The 23,051-nt window shown below is 40.8% G+C and overlaps 1 protein-coding gene across 1 annotated transcript in view; it reads left to right on the forward strand.

Moving 5' to 3' along the window:
* Positions 1 to 23,051, forward strand: part of LOC308120496 (attractin-like protein 1) — a gene marked incomplete at both ends in the record, with an annotated part of 279,677 nt that overhangs the window by 46,251 nt on the left and 210,375 nt on the right. The window contains 6 exons of the mRNA XM_080481128.1: positions 2,194 to 2,348; positions 11,258 to 11,342; positions 13,335 to 13,546; positions 15,748 to 15,866; positions 16,981 to 17,097; positions 17,986 to 18,118. Coding sequence (XP_080337254.1) covers positions 2,194 to 2,348; positions 11,258 to 11,342; positions 13,335 to 13,546; positions 15,748 to 15,866; positions 16,981 to 17,097; positions 17,986 to 18,118 — 821 coding nt within the window. The remainder of the gene's footprint in view (positions 1 to 2,193; positions 2,349 to 11,257; positions 11,343 to 13,334; positions 13,547 to 15,747; positions 15,867 to 16,980; positions 17,098 to 17,985; positions 18,119 to 23,051) is intronic.

Consider the following 23,051-nt stretch of genomic DNA (forward strand, 5'->3'; position numbering starts at 1 on the left):
TGTTGTCAGGCTTACGTCAAAACTGCTGCACGGATTTTGTCGGAATTTTCACCACGGAGAGATGTTAGGCCATGGAGAATTACGTAAAATTTTGTTGGTGATCCGGAAACTTTTTTTATTTTTTTATTTTTCTGAGTCCAGGTCAGCCTTTAGCGGACGTCAGAATTCTCTGATTGCTCTTGTTTCATGTCTAATTTATGTCACGCTATGTGATTTATGACAGCGGTCTTTTATATATAAGAACATATTTCTGGAAGAGATTAAGTAAAGATCAGATACAGTTTTAAAAATGACCATTACATTGCAATTATATATCATATTATCGCCTTTATGTTACCACTATATACCATCATATACTGCACTAGTCGGGCCGGACGGGAGGTTTTGACCTCGGATGACCTCAGGCTGATAAATGAGTAAAAGACGCTCCGCTCTGCGTCGACCCTTCACCTCCTACATGTGATCGCTCAGCGGCCTGCTGTCTCTCTCCGGCTCTCGCTTTCCGGCTGGAATTTGTCGTTGGAGTCAAGTGTCTCTCGAGCTCCTGGACGTTAGGGAATTCCCACACCGGACCATTCCTGACGTTTCCCAGTAACCCTATAAGACTCCGCTGTCAGCAGAACGCTCCTGACAAACGTACCATGGCATGATAAAGTCCTGTACGTGACATGTGTATATATATACATGTTAGTATTTATTTAAACACTCAGTCATGTTTTATTTAGACTTCATGCCGACAGACACGACGAGAACCTAAAATCTTACCAAGATATTATCTGATATTCTTATTTATTACTTAGTATTTATTGAATTGTTTTTTAAACAAGGCTTTGTTTTAAAGTGTTCAAAATTCGATTATAAAAAAATCTTAATCTTAAGCAGCACAACAACCTTTTGAGATAAATCTTACAATTTCCTGTATACGAGCCCAGCACACACACTGTCCCCAGTCCAGCTCTGTAATATTACTACTTTGATAAGGGGTGTCAAACACGTTTTAATTCAGGTGCCGCATGCAGCCAACATGTCATCTTGCATGAGCCGGATCGGTAAAGTTGTGCCATAATAACCTTAGATTTAAACTTTTTATTTTGATTGACAAAAATCCTTTTCATTTGATCTAATTGATTGAATTAATGAATTAATGGTTTTATTTTGGTCACAGTCTCACTTGAATTTTGTGCATTCAGTTCATAGTGCTTTTACGTTCACGCACACATGTAATTGCTGTAGTCTTCCCTTTTATACATGTTTTGCGAGTTAGAGAACTGGGCGGGGACTAATGATGTAACTTAATGTCTCTTGAAGAAATTAAAGTGGGAAACGCAGAAATAAGAAGGCAGCTTTCACCGTTTCAGACAAGATTACTCTTGTTATTCTTTATGTACGACGTATCTTGTAAATCATGTGACGATTTTCTTAAAAGAGTTTGTTCCAAAGTTTAGAACCGGTACGAAGATGTTGGGCGCTCTGATGATTTGTCTCGATAATAATGAGGTGAAGCGTTCATCAGATTGCGTCTCTTAAGATTCAGACCAAATATGATGGATTCATCATAAATGTCAGCATTCAAACTAACTGCACTCTTCCGGTGTAAATCAGTGCGTTTCAATTACCCAGACACACTCTTTTCTTTTTTTATGAAATAGCTAACTGAAAGGCGCATAAATCCCGGAAGAGGTGTATCGAGAGGTATATAAGATAATAAAGTGTCTGACCGTGGGCCTCCACAACCACAGATTTAGTGTGTGTTTTATGAATGGAGGGTGGGTCAGTGGGTTCTGTTTTTAGACCTCTGAGACGGTGGAAATTCAGAGTGACTGCTGTAAATGAAGAAGTCGCTGCAGTTGCTCTTCACTATGTGACCTTTGACCCCACCCCCCACCCCCCCGGGAGATCACACACGGCAGACCGAGACCTCCTACCACGTCTGAGTCGTGTGTATTTTGTTTGTGCGTGTGTGCTGCTCTTGTGGAGGAACAGCCGGTATGAAGGGCAGCCATCGCAGGTCGGGTCACGCACCCAGACGCTATCAATAACAACATGCCATCACACACACACACACACACCAACACACACACACACACACACACACACACACACAGGGACCCGGATGCCTGACAAATTACCTCTTTCCTAATGGCCGTCGACCCGCGTTCTTTCCCCGTTGTGTCTCCACCTGTTTGTGTGCAGGTTGATCCTCAGGGAGAGCGGCGTGGCGCGCTACCTCCACTCGGCGGTGCTGCTGAGCGGCACCGTGCTGGTGTTCGGAGGGAACACGCACAACGACACGTCGCTCAGCAACGGGGCCAAGTGTTTCTCTGCCGACTTCCTGGCGTACGACGTCGGTAAGGACCAGTCCCAAATCAAGATTTCATTGTGAAGCGATGAAGCAATTTGTTGTAGTTTCCCAGTTATGGGTGTTTATGTCTGAATGTACTTAATATACCGTTTTAATCTCTATGTTTACACATATGTTTACACAAATGTTTTTCACGATATCTTATATTACGTTATACATACTCCCATAATGAACCATGATATTATGCTAGTTTTCTATTTCCATTTTATGTTATTTCATAATAAACCCTAATATAGAATTATGTTGAAATGATATACCAAAATCTCATTATATGACTGTTATGTACCATCACATATCACAATATTTAATCATATAACTTTACCATTATTTAATATAACATCACACAGCATTATATCACCATTATTAATTATATTACCTTTAGGTTCCAAAACATATAATTAGATTGCCATTATGTCGTATTATATACATTATACGTATCATTATATTATGATTATGTGCCAATACACTGCGATTTTACTACTATTTTGCACCCATATGTATATTATATTACCGTTATAGACTATCATATACCAATATATTACCATTATATACAAGAATATACCATTACATTACAATTATTTATGATTAAATAGGAATTAATTACCATTATGTCACCATTTTATGTCATGCCAGTTATATACCATCACGTACACAAAATTATCACCATATATCAATCGGTTACCATTCTTTGCCAAAATTAACAATGATATTACCAACACACACATTACCAATGTGTATCATTAGTTACCATCATTTACTATTATATACCATTATATTAACATTGTATGTCATCATGACAGTTATTTACCATCACATACATTATATTATTAATATTTAACAAATTACCATTCTGTACCAAAATATACATTCACATTGGCCAGTATACACCATCATACACCAGCATATATCATCAATTACTGTTATATACCATTTTATGTCATTGCATGACCATCATATACTATTATGTCACCATTTTGTCATTATGACAGTTATATAGCATCACATACATTATGATGGCACTATATACCAATGAACTACCATTCAGTACTCAACTGTACATTTATATTACCAATGTGTAGCATTATCCGACCATCATATACCGTCAATTACTGTAATTCACTGCTATTTTACCATTATATTCCATGACTCAGCTGATGGAATGGGTTGACTGTGAAGGTTAGCGGTTCGATCCCCCGTCTCGCCCTGATCGCCTGTTGATCTGTCCTACAGCACATTGTCACCAATGGTGTGTGAGCATGTTGAATACTGGTTACATAGGTTAAAAAAGTAATAGTAGTAGTGGGAAGCCTACTGTGCCACATCCAAGCCTACAAAACAACAGAAAACATCCCTGCTTCCCGCACAGTGAGGCTGCAGACCCTGCAGTATACGTAGGTGGAGAGTATGGATGATGGAGGATCCCATTACAGGCTACCCAGTTGCATCATAGAGCAGATGGCATGAGGATGTTTGCTCCCCTTGACAGGGACGGCGAAAGAGAAGGAAGACGGGAGCTTTGAGAGAGGGGGGGGGGGAAGAGGGATTACACCAACTCTTCACAGGAGGGAAACAACAGGGAGGAAGAAGATTAACCGACAGGAGGAGGAGACCAGAGAGACATGGATGTAAATTCATAAAGTCGAGTTGAAGAGGAAGAAAAGTCTGACGGAAAAGAAGCATTCATGCCCAATTTAACAACAGTATCTTCTTGCAAAGTTGCATATAATACAAAAAGTGTCCCAAATTACAACTTTTATTGGCTCAAGAGGTAAAACTGCCTTTGTGTATTTTAACACTGATGTGCAGAAGTCAACTAAGAACAGTTTCCACGTTAACTCAGCACTTTTATCTGTCGAAGGAAACCTCAATGTGATTAAAAAGCTCCAAACTAATCAGAACTGTGATTAATCCGAAACTCAAACCCACTATAAAGCTGTGATTCTACTGGGTCAGGTTCAGGAAGGATAAGTGGCGTTACGACTCGATCCCGAATGTTAACACTGACAGATGTTTGCGAAAATGCAATCTGTTGAATCCTAAAGGTCGACTGCCTTCAGTCAAATAGTGAGCGACACGAATTCTTCACCTGTGCCAATAAATCTTCTCACAGGGAGAGCAGATCGTAACATAAGTGGAAAAAATACAGACGAAATCTTTAATATATGGCTGTTTAAGGTGGATACCATCAATCCATCTCCTATACTATACTGTACTGTACTGTATTAACTAACCATGATATACTACTATATTACACAATGCTATGCTATACTTATCATATACTTCTGTACTATACTTCCACATTTTACTTAAATACTATTCATTGGTAACATTGCTATACTATCCTCTATACAATACTAACTAAGCTATACTATACTATACATTTATACAATACTAACTATGACATACTATACCTCTATGCTATGCAATACTGTACTGTACTGTACTATACTTCAGAATTGATATACTTTATTAATCTCTGGTGGAAATACAATGCTATACTATACTATGCTATACTTATGTACTGTCCTATATTTCCAAGCTATACTTCTACGCTATTCTAACTATGCTATATTATCCCGATATGCTATGTTATGCTATACTATATTTATCTACTCTACTATATTTCCAAGCTATACATCTGCACTATACTAACTATGCTATGTTATACGTATATGCTATACTATACGTCCGTACTATACTATACTATACTATACTATACTATACTATACCACACCATACTATACTATACTATACTATACTATACTATACTATACTCTTTATCCAGCCAAAGGGGCTGGAATCATACCAGCTGACTATTTGTAAAAGGCGGCATAATTATATTAATATAATTAAGACTAACTAATCGAGCACATGAAACATACCATAAAATACAATCTAAAATACAATGACAAAATAGCAGGATTGGACAGAGCCAATAAAAATTGGAGAAAGAGTAAAACATGAAAGCAGAGCGTGCGGGGAGAGAAAACAACAGTACAACTTGAACAAGGCAGTTTTTCCAGTATTGGAAATCACTGTTGTCTGAGGGAATTCACGATGTTTAGTAGACCAAAGTGTTGTTGTGGTTATAAAAGAAATAACACATGAATCCATCTCCCGGGTTAAATCTTCCTCGGCACATAAACTACCTTTCCACCAAATGTCGTTAAAATCAAACCGACACGGGTTTTTTTTTTGGTTTTGTTTCCCGCTCACTAACAAACCAAACCAAAAAACTCCACGGTGGAGGTAATAAGCAATCGGGGCGCCGAGAAAAGGGGGAGCGTAAAACACTCCGAGCTTCAGAGAAATAAAGAGTAAATGAAGGAGGGATTAAGGGAAAGAGAGAGGGAATTACCTAAAGACAATAAAGGTGTGCGAGGGTGAAGCAGATAATAAGCCTGTGAATAAAAAGGCAAAATCAAGGGTGATAAACAATGAAGCTTTTGTTTATGAAGCGACCCGGTCCTAATGAAGCTGGAAGTGGAGTTCGCTTGGATGCTTTGTCTTTCACTCCATCAACAGTTGCAGTAAAACGCGGGTATTTACGCGTCCCTCAGCCCTGCGCGAGCACACCCCTGTCTTTATAAATATCATAATTTATTCATCACCGCGCACATCTGCCCCGACTTTATTGTCCGCTGGCCAGCGCTCACTAACTGCAGAGACGGAGAGACAGTGGTGGAAATAAGAAAACGACAAAGGAGAAGGAGAGGAGGCGGTGGGAAAGTCCCCGGTTCGGCCAAGATCAGGGGTGTCAAACATAAAAACAGCCAAACTTCTTAAGAGTAGCAACGCGACAATGAACACTCCCAGAATGCAACAGTCACAGGAGAAGACTTTTTTGGACATTTCACTGTATTTTGCACCGGAAGCTTAAATTGAAATTGGCTTCATGTTGAGATTGTAATAATTTTTGCTCGTAATTGTTTGGTTTCGGGAAAATAAAGACATTTTCATCACAAATACTCAGAATACGCATTTTTTCTGCAGCGCGGCTGGAGTAAATAGTTCTTCACATGTGCCAGTAAATGGACCATAAGAACAACGTTTCCTCCGTGTTGCCATGACTCCCAGTCCATATTCTCCCGGGACTTGGTGCTTTTATTTTGACAGTCACTGTAATAACAATCCAACTTGGTCATCCGTCTACTAGAATATCTGCATACCATTGTTAATGTTTATACCATATTGTTACCAAAACAACCAACAGCACCCACTAGTGGCCCAACTTGCAAACTACATCGTTTTCTGCCGTTAATTATTTAATTATTCTCTGTCTTTTACAACTAATGCTGCTTTGACATTTCATCACTTTTGCTTTTTGTTTCAAACAGTCCATCACGAAGACAAAGTTTTCTTTTCATTATGTATATATATATTTTTAATCTACTAAGACTAAAGAGTCGCCTAACGAAGATCTGCTTAATTTATATTTTTGCATAACGAGATAAATTTCGTACTTCATACATCTTTCGACTTTTCTGTGTAGACTTTTATTTCTGGTGTTATTTCCCTCATACGAAGTCAAATCTGAAAGGATTAGAGCTTTTTCCTTGGTGTGGCAGCATTCTGTTGTCATACGGTGACTTCTAGTGGCAAGGGATGGTACGTACCCGTATATTTCAATATATTCGCCGGTTCGACTAGTGCAAAGAAGTGACACAGGAAGTGGGCTTTAAACAAAACACATCGGCTTGTGAGGTCAAACAGTTTTTTTTTTTGCACAGCACTGCACATTTCTTCACAAAGTCCTTGTGAAAAAAAAAAAAAAAACGACAAAAAACAAAACTCTGCCCTCCACCTCGTCTGCAGGTGATAATTAATTAGTTCCACCTGTGGAACTCACTTCTCACCGTCTCTTGTTTCGTCTTCATTTGCTGCTCTGCTCCTCGCTGCCTCCATGATTGCTGTAAGCAGTGTGTGTGTGTGTGTGTGTGTGTGTGTGCGGTGTGTGTGTGTGTGTGTGTGTGTGTGTGTGTTGGGGGGGTTCGACGCTCTAATTTGTTTTTGTTTTTCCGCGCTAACCTTGGAGCGGCGACATGATGCTATTAGCTTCTCCTGCTCTTCGGCTGCCACACATTAGATTCAGGTCGACACGGAAGGCACTTTTCATTTGGATTTAATCCACCCCCCCCCCCCCCCCCCCCCCCCTTAACTCTGCCACCCTCACACTTCTAATTAGATTTTGGGGGTAAAATGAACTCTGATTAAAAACGCGGTCCTCTCCAGCGCCGCAGACTGGAGGCGCACACCCACACACTGCAGCGCCCCCCCCCCCACACACACACACACACACACACACACACACACACACACTGAAAGGCCCTGAGCAGGCTGGGAGCCGGTTTGTCCGATGTTGGAAGCCCCGAGAAGCAGACGGTTGCTGCTGCTGAAGAATCCTCCTCCTCTTCCTCTTCCTCTTCCTCCTCTTCCTCCTTCTTCATCAAGCCCTCCATTAGTGCAGATCACATCAAGCTGTCAATCAGCCCGGTGTGCCCGCCCGCCCGCCCGCCCGACTCGATGTTGACTCATGATCTCTCTCTCTGTCCCACCATGCATTATTAACACAGATTTTCTCATATCCTGAGAGGAAATTAAAATCTGTCCTGGTGTGTGTGTGTGTGTGTGTGTGTGTGTGTGTGTGTGTGTGTGTGTGTGTGTGTGTGTGTGTTTCATCTGATGTGTATCTGTTGAGTCTGCAGTTCCTCTGGTGGACAGTTTGACAGTTTTGGCGTCAGTGAGGCTTGTTGAAGTGGTCTCAGAATAATCTCTTCAACTGTGACCAGGCATCAGGTGCTTGTATGTTTGAAATATTTGACTCTGTAACTGAGACCTGAATTTACACACAATATCCCAAAGCAACTTAAAACCAAAAAAATAAAGTGGTAAAGATCTGCAAACTTTACCTTAAATTTTCAACCATTGAAATGAATGCATTTCAAGGATTAAAAGTTTTCCTTGTTTCTTTAAGCCACGCCAATGCATTTGGACTTCTTGGTCTAAAGAGTACCACTCCTCACTTCTGCATCAGACTATACACTCAGAATGATTGGTGCCATTACACTTTTAAATCTTAACCTCGTTGACAGTTTCGTCCGTCCAACTGGGAACATTTCATCGGATAAATTGTGTTATTATAATAATTCTAACACGCTTGAGTGAATTGAATATTAAATATTAATATTAATAAATTAATATTAAAATAAAATTCTATGTTATTTATGGAGAAGGGGTGGGATTTGATAAGTTATACTTCTTAAATCAATTTTTACAATTTATTAGGAAAAAAGATGGAACATAGAGCCGATCTGACCATTTGTTATGGTCGATGTCAGATTTTGACTTTACTCACGTTTGGCTCGTGTTGATTGGCTGCAGGAACTGTCAATCATTGATAGCATAGCATAGAGATAGCATAGCAGTCCTTTGCTTACATGATAGATAAAGATAACTGATTGTGGAGCCGTCCACAATCATTCACGCCGCAGAGCGACGCACCCTGGAGATTCAAAATGAAATACAGGGTCATTTGTTAGTCACCTTAGCCGCGGCTAACCGCTGGATAGTATGCTGAAGGTACGCTTCCCTTTGATAACCCACTGTTACCTACTGTTGACATCCTTAATCGCAGCTCAGAGCAATTTACCTTCCCGTCGGATTGGGGATGCAACCTTTAAGCATGGCTAACCGCCAGCTATCTGCTAGCCGCGGCTAACCGCTAGCCGTGGCTGACCATTGAGTTTAACAGAGGAGGGTTTATGATATTTGCTTCCTGTGTTTATGACAAAACTCCAGCACAAAATCAAAATCTTCCGTTTTTGGGTGCGCCCCCTTGTGGGCGATTCTGGTTTGAGCCCAAAACAACAACAACAACAACAAAATTTGTTTCAACTGAGGTCCAAGACCAATAAACACGTTTTAACAAGGAAAAATGTGAATTCCGGGTGACGACTCCTTTAAAGTCTCCACAGGTTTAACTGTCATCTGCCTTCCGTCTGCTGCTGGGACAACTGGGGACGCGTCTTCCGAGAAAAACTGTCGCTTGTTCGCACTCCCGCTGCCTCGTTGTGCAAAAGTTTAATTTTAGCACTCCCGGTGGAAAGTACCACAAGTTGTAAAAAGGAATATTTAAACCCGAAACGCCACGCGTGCCACTGCCAGCAGCTTCAGGTGGATTATCGGTGTCGGCGAGACACGCACACCTGGAGCGTCCTGCTGAGCGACGCTCGCGAAAGCGAAGGTGCCAATTCGATGCTTTCACGGCTTGTACCGAAACTTATATGACAAAATAGCTGCGTGTGCGCGCAAGAACTGGAAATAGATGCCACGACAACACAAGTCCAAATCCCCAGACTGCCGTGAACCTGTTGACTCGGAGTGTTTTTGAGAAGCTTTACGGGTAAATCCACGTATATTTGTGCAGTTTTTGGTAAACAAACAGCATCGCTGTTGATTGAAATGATTCCTCTCCTCTCCCCCCTCTCTTTTCTCCTCCTCTACTATCGCCACGTCCTCTGCCGCGTCCGTCCCTCTTAAAACAAACGCTCCCGATTAACACACTGCTTAACGGGGCCGTTACCAACCTGGCCCCCCGCCCCAAACCCTAACGCTCCTGCGGCTCTGTTTACGTCCCGGGGACGCTTTGCATACAGGAAATGGCACATTTACACTAGCACACACAGGCACGCAGTCATTTCCATAATAATATAATGGGAGTATGTAGAGGTCATTAAAACATTGGAGGGTTGTAAAATCCAGATAGTAAAATACACTGAGCTGATGAGAGAAGCGGGTGCGTCACTGCTATGAAGTGTTTCAGGAAGTCATCGGCCAGATTATCTGAGAATAAGGACTTTTTATGAACTGTAATCCAAATGTTAGTTTTGAATGCATTATTCCTATCATGCAAGATTTCAACGCACATTTGGCTAAATACAGATTAGTACGGGTTTATTTTCCTCAAGATTCTTGATATTTGGTGTAAAACCTGTAAGTTTTTGTTAAAGGTCCCATAATAGACAGTTTGTCAACAATTTGACATCATTGTCAGAGGTCCAACGATATTGTATTCAGAGTGTATTGCCTCAAATCCAGCCTTAGTCCTGAATTTCAGTCTAAAAGTCCCTCTAGTGAGCTCTACTGAGAATGCTGAAAACGATGCAGTTCGCGTGTTGGGCCACTAGTGGGTGCTGAAAATGTTTGCACCGTATATCATTTGATGTTTGTGTGGCGAAATTAGACTATCAAAGGCGGACTTCATGATCCCTCCATCCGCCCCATCCTCCTCCTGCAAACACTTTCTGTTGTCTTAATCACAATACGGAGGTTATAGCACAACATCCATATTTCCTGTATATAACTGCGGTGCCGGATTATGTAATAATGGTGCAATATGTAATTATGGAATACATTTTCAACTCATTATGTAATGGTGTAACGGCGCATTTTGTAATAAAGTTCTTGAACGCATTTTCTAGTAACTTCACCTACTACAGCAGTTATTACAAAATGCTGGTTAAATGATTAAATGTACTTAGTAGGACTTTACAATCTGGTTTCATTTCTTCGAGAAAAAAGAAATGGCAGGTGATTTTTGAAAGTTAAACCTGATATAGATCCTGAATTCTACCATTGCTGTGTTGGCAGGTCATGAGCATAATCTTAACTGTTTTCTCATTTAAACATAGAACCTTGTATATGTATGAAGGGCACAATGTTTTACATAATGCACCATAATTACATAATGCGGGGCTACACACCCTCAGTATTTAAAAAAAAAACAACAACAACCTGGATAGCTGGAAAAAAAAAAACCCCAACCTTTATCTTTTCATTCTACATAAGTTTGTCTATAATGCCTTGGTGTATTTAGAAGTCTATTCTTGTTTCTAGCGTGTGACGAGTGGACGCTCCTCCCCAGACCGGCGTTGCACCGCGACGTCAACCGTTTTGGACACTCTGCTGTCGTGAGCAACGGGTGAGTTTCTCCTTGTATTTCATTTTTTAAATTTTTTTTAAAGGACGTTTACTACTTCATTTCTGGACTCGATATTAAAACGTTACCCTCTGCTGAATCACTCGTCCCTGTATGCAAATCAGCTGTTCACGTCGCATTACTCTCCTGGCACAGCCTTGCGTTTCCTCTGTGTCTTCCGACGTCGTCCTCTTAAGTTTTGAGCGTCTTCGTTTGACTTTCTTCTCCGCCTTTCCTCCTTCCTCGGGTTCTGGTTTTGTTGTGTGGATTGTGTATGGTTTTCATCTCTTTATCCCACCGTTATATTTAGTCTCGCTTTACACCTTTTGTTTTTATTTTTTAATATACCGCTCACTTCGCTGAATCCTTCTGTTTTTGAAGCGTCTCCCGTCACTCCTTCACCTCACCGGCAACTTTTGTTTTCACCTTCTAAATATATTACAGTAGAATACACCGGTGGATGCAACACCAGGAATTCCTTATTTATCATCACAATAGCTTTGCTTTACACCTCTGGAGCTGTTTTCTGATGCTTCCCTGATTCACACAGCAAAGTTGGTCAAAGGATTCGGTTTGTAAATATGAAAGGTTAATCATTTATTCACTTTACGCCTTTTATTTCAGTGAAGATGACGAAATTGTGTTAAATAGCATGCGACAAAATATCATCACATCGGCCAAGGACAAAATAAAATCATCGGCGTATATTTGTTTCTCTAGTTTTAGAGGTGATCTGTAAACTTCTTCTTTATTTTCTTCCAGGTCAACCTTTGGCGAATGTCGGAAATCTCTCATTGCTCTTGTTGCATATAATTTAGGTCCGTGACAAATGTTCGTTCACCTTCCTTTTCCAAGCATATCAGAGAACCTAAAGTGACCGTGACAAACTGAAAAAAAGCGAAAGCAGAGGTTTCAAACACAGTTTAGTTCAGTCCAAGTTCATCTTGAGGGGGCCGGGTAACATCGTGCCGAACAAAATAACCTTCAAATTTGAAAGTCTTTTCTTGTTATAAAAATTTCAATATTTCTGCAAAACCAAACAGTTACTGCTGAAAACGGCTACAATCTCAACAGAAAGCCACTTTTAATGAAACCTTCTGGTGCAAAATACTGTGAAATGTCCCAAAAAGAAAAAAAAACCTGCTATAGCTGTTGCCTTATGGGCATTTTTACAAATTTCCCCCCGACAGCATGGCTTTGAGGCTAATGCTAGTTTGCTATCCGTCACAACATCTCATTGTTGTGCTGTATCTGCTACTCTTAAAAAATGTTTAATTTAAAAAAAAATAAAAAATCAATGTTTTCTTGGTGGTTTGGCCGGATTGGAGCCTCTTGCGGGCCGGCTTTGGCCCACGGGCGTTACGTTCGACAACCCCACTCTCGTTGCACATACTGCACAACACCGCCCCCCACAGGTCACCAGTGGTACTGCTCTGTTTGCTACGCAGCCGCAAGCTCCCTGGAAATGAACCAACTTCCACACCTATTGAACGCAGCATATGAACAGAAGTTTCCGTCTGAGGGTTTGTGGTCAAGCATGTTTGGGCTCCAACTCGAAATCCCTGCTTGGGACACAAATAGTTGGGTTTTTTTTTAAGCCTGTGTCATGTCCTTTCTTTTTAAACTGTACTTTTTGTATCCCTGAACCTTTCATTGGTTAGTAGAGTAGAAAAAAAAATAAAGATCTGCTTCCTGAAAGTTAAAAGTTAGCTCCATCACAATGTGCTGCGACTCTTTAACACCATTTTCCCACCAAAACGTCGACTTTGAGCACTGAAATGTCAGCTTTGAGCATCAAAAACCAGCTTCAAACCACTTCTGCTCGACTGCGCCTTTCTTTTTTTCTTTGCCCTCTCCTCTGCACTCCAAAGTTCAGGTTTATTTTTAAAGGTTGTTTCTGAACACTGCTGCCACTTCTGCTGCATCTCTTCCACCCAGAGCCTCGTGCACACGGTTATAATCCTCTCCACGTCTTTTTTTTTTCCCCCTCTCCAGCTCCATGTACATCTTTGGAGGGTTTTCTGGTCTTCTTCTGAATGACGTGTTGGCCTACACTCCGCCCTCCTGTCTGGCCTTCAACAGCCCGGCTTCGTGTGCGTCAGCCGGACCGGGCCTGCGCTGCCACTGGCTCAAGAGCAGATGTTCCCCCCGGGAGCTGAAACCACCGGAGGACGAGTCACCTGCCACCTTCTGCCCCTCGCGACCTGGTACGTTGAAAACGCATCGTTTTTCCTTCATCGTTTCCGAAATGTTTAGCGTTTACGTGGCAACATTTGGAAAATGATGTAGTTAGTATGCTGGGCCACTAGTGGGTGCTGTTGTTTGTTTTTGTGATGAAACCACACACACACGCTGCAGAGAAGAATGCGCTATAAACATGTACAATGAGAGACATCCATGTTGGATTGTTATTACGGTGACTGTCAAAATAAAAGTACCAAGTCCCAGGAGAATCTGGACTGGGAGTCATGACACATGAAACATTGTTCTTATTGTTTCTACTGAGCATGTGCAGTAAAACTGTTCACTACAGCCATGGTGCGTATACGCAGTAGCAATGCTTCCTCTATTTCCACGGAAATGGCGTCATCACATTTTCAAAAATTTGTGTTTTTACCCGTTTCCACAGAGACGGAGTCTGAGCGTTTTCAAAACGTTGCATTTTTGCCTGTTTCCATGGAAACGGAGTCTAAACGTTCTAAAAAAGTTTTGTTTTTGCCTGTTTCCACGGGTATGGAGTCTGAGCATTTTCACAAAGTTCTGTTTTCCACAGAAAAACAGAGTCGGAGCATTTTCATAGGGTTCCCACCTTGAGAGCAGTTTTCGAAAAGTTGCGATTTCAGTCGCTCTGAGCATCGTCGTCTTACAAACACCAAAAACACAACAGGTTTTCTTTTTTCACTTGAAAGCGTTGTCGTGTAAACGGGTCGTAAACCCCCTTCCAGTCACCGTTTACCTCAAACCGGTTCTTTGTTTCACTGTTTTCATTGTCGGAGTGATTCTCCAGCGAGCGACCAACATCCACAAACCAGCGTTACTCCCACGGGGGTTATTTTTCATGAGAATGTTAATTATTCCAAAAGTCTTGTTTGCATTCTGTAATTATAGGCACACCGGGTCAACTTTGCAACAATTACCTAATCTCAGAGTAATTACCGCCAGTCTAAAGCAGATGTAGCTGCCGTCGCTCTTGCAGGGATTCAGCTTCAGGCGCCTCGCGAGCGTTTAGGTAGAAAAGTCATTACTGAAATTTAGGCTTATTTAGGACACACATCGATCATCCATGTCTTGTTTCAGCTTTTAGGCGTTTTATCGTGCGTGCACAGATTTTATATTTATCTGCGAAACTGCTAAAATTGGTATTTAAAGTAAAATTGAAATGCTACAAAATGCTAAAATTGATAGAAACCAGAAAACAAGTTTTAGGAGGAGGATTCGCTTGAAGAAAAAGCTTAATTGGTTAAAAAAAATAAAAACTAAATAAATAAATAAATATATATATATATACTAAAATAGCCAAAATGTTTGAAACGGTCCAGAATGGAGGAAAAACTGACAGAATTGATAAAATGACTAGAAAAAAACAAACCTTCAAAATGGTAAAAACAACCAAACTACCTGAATTACTTAAAATAGGTTAAAAAAGTTACAACTGCTAAAAATGGCTTGTTAGAGCCCAAAATGTAACACTGAAGAAAATTGTTGTAAAATAAATCTGATAAAACCCGAAATGTAATAATGGGTCAATAATGTAACAAGGCGCTGTGCCCAAAACTTAAAAACTTTTAATATTACATTATGGGGCAGGCAAAATATTCTTCGCTAAATATTGTAATAATTTTATTTCATCATAAAGTGAGTCAATGATTTATGATTTGGACTCGAACTGCTTGAATAACACTGAAAGAATGAGTTCTAAAAGTTTGTACTATTTGTTAATACCTGTATCTGTATATACGTATAAATACATATATATCCAGTTTATGGTATTTGTGTATGATTGCTGTTGCCCAAGTCATTATTAGTCTTCTGTTGTTTATAATCTATAAGATTATAGAGAACAGAAGACTATTAAGATCACATTTCAATTCTTGTTAAATTTGTTTCACGTTATTGACCAGTTATTACATTACATTATATTTTATAACATTTTTGCGTGTTCTTTTATTGTTAAACGTGTTTTGTGGCTCCAGAAGAATTTTATTGTGTGGAAAGAGACAATAAACGTCTCTTTTAATGGAAGAACTTGCAGAACCCTGGTCTAGAATTCTTCCGACTCACATTGACAGCGACATATAGAGCAGTAGATCATCTGCATCACTTGGATTAGTAACACAGGTAAATGACTCTCGCTCGTTTTCACCTGGAGATTTTCAGTGAGACGCCTGGTTTCCTTTCCCCCCCGCAGACACCACGGACGAGCAGTGTTTCCGGTTCTCCGACTGCGCCAGCTGCGCAGCCAACACTCAGGGCTGCCAGTGGTGCGAGGACAGGAAGTGCATCTCCGCCTCCAGCAACTGCACCGTGGTCAGTCGCCGCCGGCTTTTCAGGCAACCGTAACGCCACACGCCACGTAGCGCCGCGTTACGGAATAACGCAGTACATTTTTTGCTCATTATGTAATAATCCGCCGCATTTTGTGATTAAAATTCTTGAACGCTTTTTCTTATAAACTGTGCAGCTTTTTGTAATAACTTGTTAGATATTGCAGCAGTTAATACAAAATGTTGGTTAAATGATTAAACGCACTCAAGTGGCACTTTACAATCTGGTCTCATTTCTTCAAGAAAATAGAAATTATAGTGACTTTAAAAATCTACCTGCCAGCTATTTAAAAATTAACACACACACACACACCGGCAACAAAACACACAGTGAAGATTTTTCATTTTTTTCTGTAAATGTGATTGTCGCCCCACATTATGTAATAATAGTGCAATATGTAATAACGTAATACATTTTCACCTCATTATGTAATAACGGCGCATTTTGTAATAACTTACAACAGATATTACAAAATGTGAGTGTTTCGTGGGTTTTCTTTAAGAAAATATAATAATTTGGTTCATTATGTGATAATTTTTGTCCAAAGACATGGTTCCATGTATTATGAGAAGAAATTAAGATTCCATTGAACTCGAATTATATGTCAGTTTTTGTATTTGCTCGTGTCCTGCCAACACAGCGATGCTAGAATTCAGGATCTATTTCAGATTTAACTTTTAAAATCACCTGCCGTTGTGGCTGGTAGATTTTTAAACTTACGAGACAACCAGTATTCCCAGCAGCCATTTCTTTTTTCTTGAAGAAATGAAACCAGATTGTAAAGTCCTACTGAGTCCGTTTAATCATTTGACCCGTATTTTGTCAAAACTGCAATATTTATTAAGTTATTACACAATGCGACAAAGTTTATTAGAAAATGTGGCGTTATTACATAATAATTTAACATTTATTACATTATTACATGCTACAGTGATTAAAGTGGCATTTAACCCTTTTTATGGCACTTTAAAAAAAAATCTTGTTCTTTGTGTGTGTGTGTGCGTGTGTGTGTGTGTATGTGTGTGTGTGTGTGTGTGTGTGTGTGTGTGTGTGTGTGCGCGCGTGTGTGCATGTATGTGTGTGTGTGTGTGTGTAGCTGACTCTGGAGCTGGCCCAGCAGCATGGCGGCGCTCTGTCTCTGTCTCCGCCTCCGTCCATGTTGTCTGAGCATCAGCTGAGCTTGTGGAAGCACGGCGCCCGGAGGAGAGGACATGTGTGTATTATTACTTTTACTCTTCCCGTCGGGTCGCGTCCGGGTCAAACGTCTCGCGGGACAAAACGTCCAGCTTACATGGAAATCAGGGTCGATCCCGGCGCAGATTTACATTTGGTTCGCTCATTTTAATCCGCTGCCAGGAAGTTGTTTTCTCGAAAGGTCCATTTGTTGCATCAAGTTGCTGAATTTTCCACCAATAAATACTGTTAAAAAAGTCTTTTTTTTTTTACTACTTAAAGAGCAGTGAAGGTGATTTTTTTTAAATACTTAAAAAAATAAAAAAACATCAGTGACATTTAAAGTGCATTAAAATATATACATGAAAAAAATTTTCAATAATAAAAACCAAATCATAGTCAAGCCAAGAGTGACGGAACCATTAAAAAAATGTAAAAACAGCTTTATAGTGGAAAAAAATGCTGAAAGTTGTTGCGAAAATAATATAAGCCAGTGAAAAGCTGCGGGAAATATTAAAAAACAAAACAGATCTGGATGAACTGAAAGAGAATCGGCACGTGAGGTCGTTAAATTCATCTAGTCCACGATTTGCAAACTCATCTGAAGTCTGAAAACGCTTCCATTTTGTGTTTCCGTTTCAGGAAACCTTTTGCGTTTCCACGGCAACGTTCCCCAAAAAAGATATCCTGAAAAAGCCCTGCACATGTAGATTAAATTTAGTTAAAATAGTGAAAGATTATGAGATTTTTGGGGGGAAACAGAAGATTAAGATGAACGTGAACGTCCTTGTTCTCCGCCGCTCGTTCTGTTTTAATGTTTCGACTCATTTGTCTCGTCTCGTTTCACGTTAACCTGGTTCCATGGTGTGTGTGTGTGTGTGTGTGTGTGTGTGTGTGTGTGTGTGTGTGTGTGTGTGTGTGTGTTCAGTCGGTGACGGAGCCGTCCAGGTGTAAGCGCAGGGAGGAGCAGGAGTGTTTCAGGCTGGCGAACTGCAGGAGCTGCTCCCTGAACGCCGACTGTCAGTGGGACCCGCAGCAGCAGGAGTGTCAGGCGCTGCCCGGTGAGGAGACACACACACACACACACACACACACACACACACACACACACACACACACACACACACACACACACACACACACACACACACACACACCTCCACATCCGTGGTTATTTGTTGATGGAACTCAGACGCCTGGTTCCCACTGTGCAGTCTGTGCCAGAGCTGTACGTCATGGTTCGGTACTTTTTGGGTTTCCACTGACAAAAGTTGTCGATTTGACCAAAAGTACCTCTTGCTGATTGTGCGGGTGTAGCGGGTGTAGCGGGTGGTGCTGGGGCCACTTTATCCACAACGGCAACTCCGGTCAGGGAGTACAGACGGACACCGGGAACAGCTTAATCCTCTTTAACGGAGTCAAACGGTCGGCAGTACAGCAAGGGGATCTCCAGCGCAGTCGGTGGACATAGGCCTGGGGATTACTGATCCACTGGCGGGATTAACGAAGAGTTAATGTCTCATCGAATGACAGAGTGGACGGATGAATGGGATGAATGTAGAACGTAGAATGTATGACGAATGGTTTTCTGTAACAAGCAAGCAATATACAGATAAGTAACATAATGATGGTAATACTCATTAATCTGGGATTAAATCCTGTAACGTCACACACATGAAAACACAACGAGTTGATTAGCAGACATGGTTGGTGAACTATTATTGACTCACTCCTTCAACACATTCTATGTCTGTGGAGGAAAACTAATTGCTATTATTGACCAGTGTGACTCGTTTATCTTATTTTCCTCTTCATGATATTCTGACAGATTTTCTGACTTCTAGTCCAGGAAGTACGGTAATCTGGAACAAGCGTGTCAAAGTAGCCCAAAGAGTCCGACAGATTTCAAACTTCAGATTCAGAGTCCAACTCATCCAGTTATTCACTTTCTGGTTTGTTTGTTTGTTTGTTTGTTTGTTGCAGGAGATTCAGGCCGCATGCTGATTCTCATGTAAACAATCTCACGCATGCAGACATGCATGCATAAACCGCACCCCGGATGTCACATAGATCCATCAATAGATACATTATTAAGACTCCGGCAGACTTTTCCCAAGCTGTTCCAGAACTCTTGTTTTATTTAGGAGGCCGATGCAAAGCATTTTTTTCTTTTTTCTTTTTAACTGTTTATTGTTGTTTACTGTGTATTTATTCTCCTTGTAGATTTCTTGGTTGATGCAAATTCTGCAACCCGAGGAAAAGTTACATGCAACAAGGAGCTCAATCGAGAATCGTGTGACTGTTTGAGTTTTAGTAGCTATTTCATATCAAAGAAATGGGGTATTACGCTATTTATACAATATTTAAAATCTCTAATGGCCAAATTTCAGCGTGTGTGTTTAGTGTTTAGTGTTTTAGTTTTGAGGTTTTTTTCCCCCGCCATCATGTATGTGTCTTCAGTTTCTACCAGAATTGTTGTCGTTTGCTCTTTTTCTAATTCTAATGCTCGTTGGCTGCCTGGTATAGAAAAATTTTTTAAATCATGTTGATTTAAAAAGTAACTCTTTTAAGCTGTTTTATCCATTTCAGCTATTTTTAGCCATGAGATACAACTCGTTTAGAAAATTAATCTGGTGCGCAAATAAAATACGAATGTAATTTAGAGTTTTTTGCTGGGAACTGACAGTGTTGTAAAAATGTTGCCACGTAACCACGCAACTTTTTTGAAAAGAAAAATGCGAATGCGATGCGTTTTCATTTGAAAGGCTGTCGTTTAAACGGGTCCAAAGTCACATTTATTTCCCACGTCCAGATGTGACTGTTGATAACAGCTGCGGCGGCTCCAGAACTCTCGGTGTTTACTCAGTACGGTACTAACAAAGGCTTTGCAGGGATATTGTAGCACTTTTCTGTTGTCGTACACTGACATCTAGTGGCCCCAGGCGGTATTTACTAATGCAATAGAAAAAAAAAAAAAAGTATATAGTAATTAGAGGCTGTTGTTACGGCTAATTATTCAGTTACCTGACTTGTTTATCTCATCCTTTTTTTGAGTCAATCTATACATTACCATCCTCTTCCTCGTCCTCTTCTTCAGTCTTTCTTGGTGTTGGTCGATTATTGTTTGCTCCTGGGGGGGGGGGGGGGGGGCAGGTATTTGTTGTTCTCTCCTGCAGCCTGAGAGGCCGCTGATGGAAGCCATTATGGGTCGGCGAATGTAATCAGACCGACGGACCAAAATAAACGACGGTGCTCAGCGGAGGCAGAATGACTTTTCCCTCCTTTCATCCTTTCACGGCGGCTAATTGAACGGCCCCCTCCGCCGTTACAGTCCCCCTCCGTGACCCCCCCCCCCACCCGTCTAGTCCTTCTCCTTCATTTTCCTTTTTTTTTTTTTTTACCTCTTTCCTCCTCTTCTTCCTCTTCATTCACCTTCTCCTCATGCGCCTCCATATTTGTTCTTCCTCCTCTCCTTCTTTTCCTCCTTCACATTTCTTTCTTTTTGCATCTTCCTCCTCCTCCCTCGCTGTCCTCCACCTTCTCTCCTTTCTTGTCCTTCCCTTATGTTATCTCTTTTCATCCTCTTCTTCCTCTTCATTCTCCTCCTCCTCCCTGTTATCCTTTCTTCTCCTCCTCATTGTTTTCCTTCCCCTACTCCTCCCATTCTCTTCTTCCTTTTCTCCTCCTTCTTCTGTTCCTCCTTGTCCTCCTTCTCATCTATCCTCTTCCTCTTCTCCCCTCTCTTTTTTCTTCCCCACCTCTTCTTTCTTTTTCTGATACTCATCATCCTCATTCTGCTCACCTTCTTCTCCTTTTTTCTCCGTCACTTTTCTTATTTTTCCTCCTCTCCTCCTCTTCCTCTGTGTTCTCCTTGTCATCCTTCTCCCCGTTCTTTTTATTATCCTCATTATTTACCCTCTTCCTCCTCCTAATTTTTCATCTTCTCTTCTTTCTTCTTCTTCCTCTTCTCCTCCTCTCCTCCCTTTTCCCTTGTCGTTAGTGTCTTTATCCTTCTCCACGGTTCTCCTCCTTCACTTTCCATGTTTTACTTCTTCCTCCTGTCTGCATCTTAATATTCTGTATGTTTTTTAAATAATGATATTTGAAACAGATTTAATTAGCCAAATAAATAAATAAATAGAGCAACCAGAGTGAGCTGCAGGTACAACCAGGAAGTGATGTGGGCGTGGCTTTCTTCTAGCAGCCAATCAGATGACGGAGACGGCTCGGAAGGATTTTTCTTCACGTTTGATCGTTCACACAGTCTGATAAAACTCATAAATTCTAGCTCCTGTTGCCTTTTCTGATTAATTCAACCCGCTTGTTTTTTAGTTTATTCTCTTTCTTTCTTTCTTTCTTTCTTTATTTATTTATTTATTTATTTATTTATTTTTGCTGGTTGTGCGTTTGCCGGCTGCACAACAAATCTCCCCTCGGGCGTAATAAAGTCCCTCTCGGCCTGGATGTGCTGCCTCCTCTCACACACTCGTAAATCACCGGGCTTTGGACTCGCATGAAGCACATTTTTTGACACTTGCCAGGACTCGTGCTTCTCACTCTTTATCAGCAACACCAAATAAATGTCCAGGAGTCTGACTGCCGCACCTTTACTTCTCTCACTCTCGGATGTTTCACAAATATACTGATGGAAAACGACTTTATTTAATATCACCGAGGCAAAAGAAGCTGCGCAGAGAAGAAAAACTGTTTTTCAAAATGTAAACAAGATGGAGATAATCAGCTCATGTGTGTCTTACATGAGTTTATCTCCACAGTAAATCGAGGTCATAATCATCATAATCAATATTTCCGACATGCATGTTGAGCATTGGCCAGCATGTTAACGTGACAACGCTGTTCCAGGAAAGCTGTGGTGTGCTGCGTCTTCGTACAGACTCTCTGTGCTGATGCTCCAGAACCGAAAGCTTTTATTGTAAATACATGAATAATTTAGTAGTTCTGTATGTTTGAATGTTAATCTGCAAAAAGCTACAAGCTACTGCTGGCATAATGAGATTGAATCATTTTCTATAACCTTCGGGATCCTCTGCCAACACGCGCTTTATGTTATAGATGCAAACTGATGAAACCCAGCGAGCACGTCAACCACACGCTAACACACTGCTAACACGCTAGCGGTTTCAACATGCTATGTTGTGCGATGTAGGCGATTGTGGTGCTTTTGTATTTTTACGCATCGACATCTGTGGTGTATCGGGGGTTTGTTTACCGGACAACCGTGCCAGGAGCCACAGAAAATGCGAATTATTTTTTAAAACTGCTCCCAAGGTGGAAGTTTCCGAAAATGCGCTGACTCAGGCCCTGTCCTCGTGAGCAAAAGCAATATTCTTTTTTTCCCCCTGTCATCCTTAAAAAAAATTCCCGGGTGTAGTACATATGCCAGGCCGATAGGTGGTGCTGTAACGCTGCCACAGAAATACAACAGAACTGGATAAATCTGCAAATCTATCACATGTCCTTATTAAGCCTCAGTGCAGCTCGACCTGGAGCAGGTAGTCCGCCATGTTAAGTGACGTTGAGTCGAGTGGTGGAGTGATGACATCATCGTTGTTTTTTCAAAGCAGATGCGTCATTTTCAAATTTCTCCGCTTCGGAACCCATTTTTTCTTTTTGGGGATTTTTTTTTATATATATTGGTGGTCATTTATATATTTATATATATTGTTTTTAATTAACCATTTTGGTGGTTGGGTATAACACATACACATAATTAACTCTTCAGCTTTACAATGTCGTCCTCTTCCTCTTCCCATTTTTTTGATAAAATTGTGTCTCCCACCCTTCTTCTGATCTTCTTCTTGAATTACCTCACCTGGTATGTGTCCTTACAAGATCTGGTTCTCTCATATCCTAGTATTGTATTTAACGTTGGCCATATTGTGTTTTATATTTGGGCTTATATGCGGTCTACATCCAACAATCCACTTGATCTCCAGCATGGCTGCTGGGTTGAGACCACTCCCCTCTTGATTT

This window comes from Lipophrys pholis (assembly GCF_963383615.2).
Source record: "Lipophrys pholis genome assembly, chromosome: 15".
Taxonomy (NCBI): Eukaryota; Metazoa; Chordata; class Actinopteri; order Blenniiformes; family Blenniidae; genus Lipophrys; species Lipophrys pholis.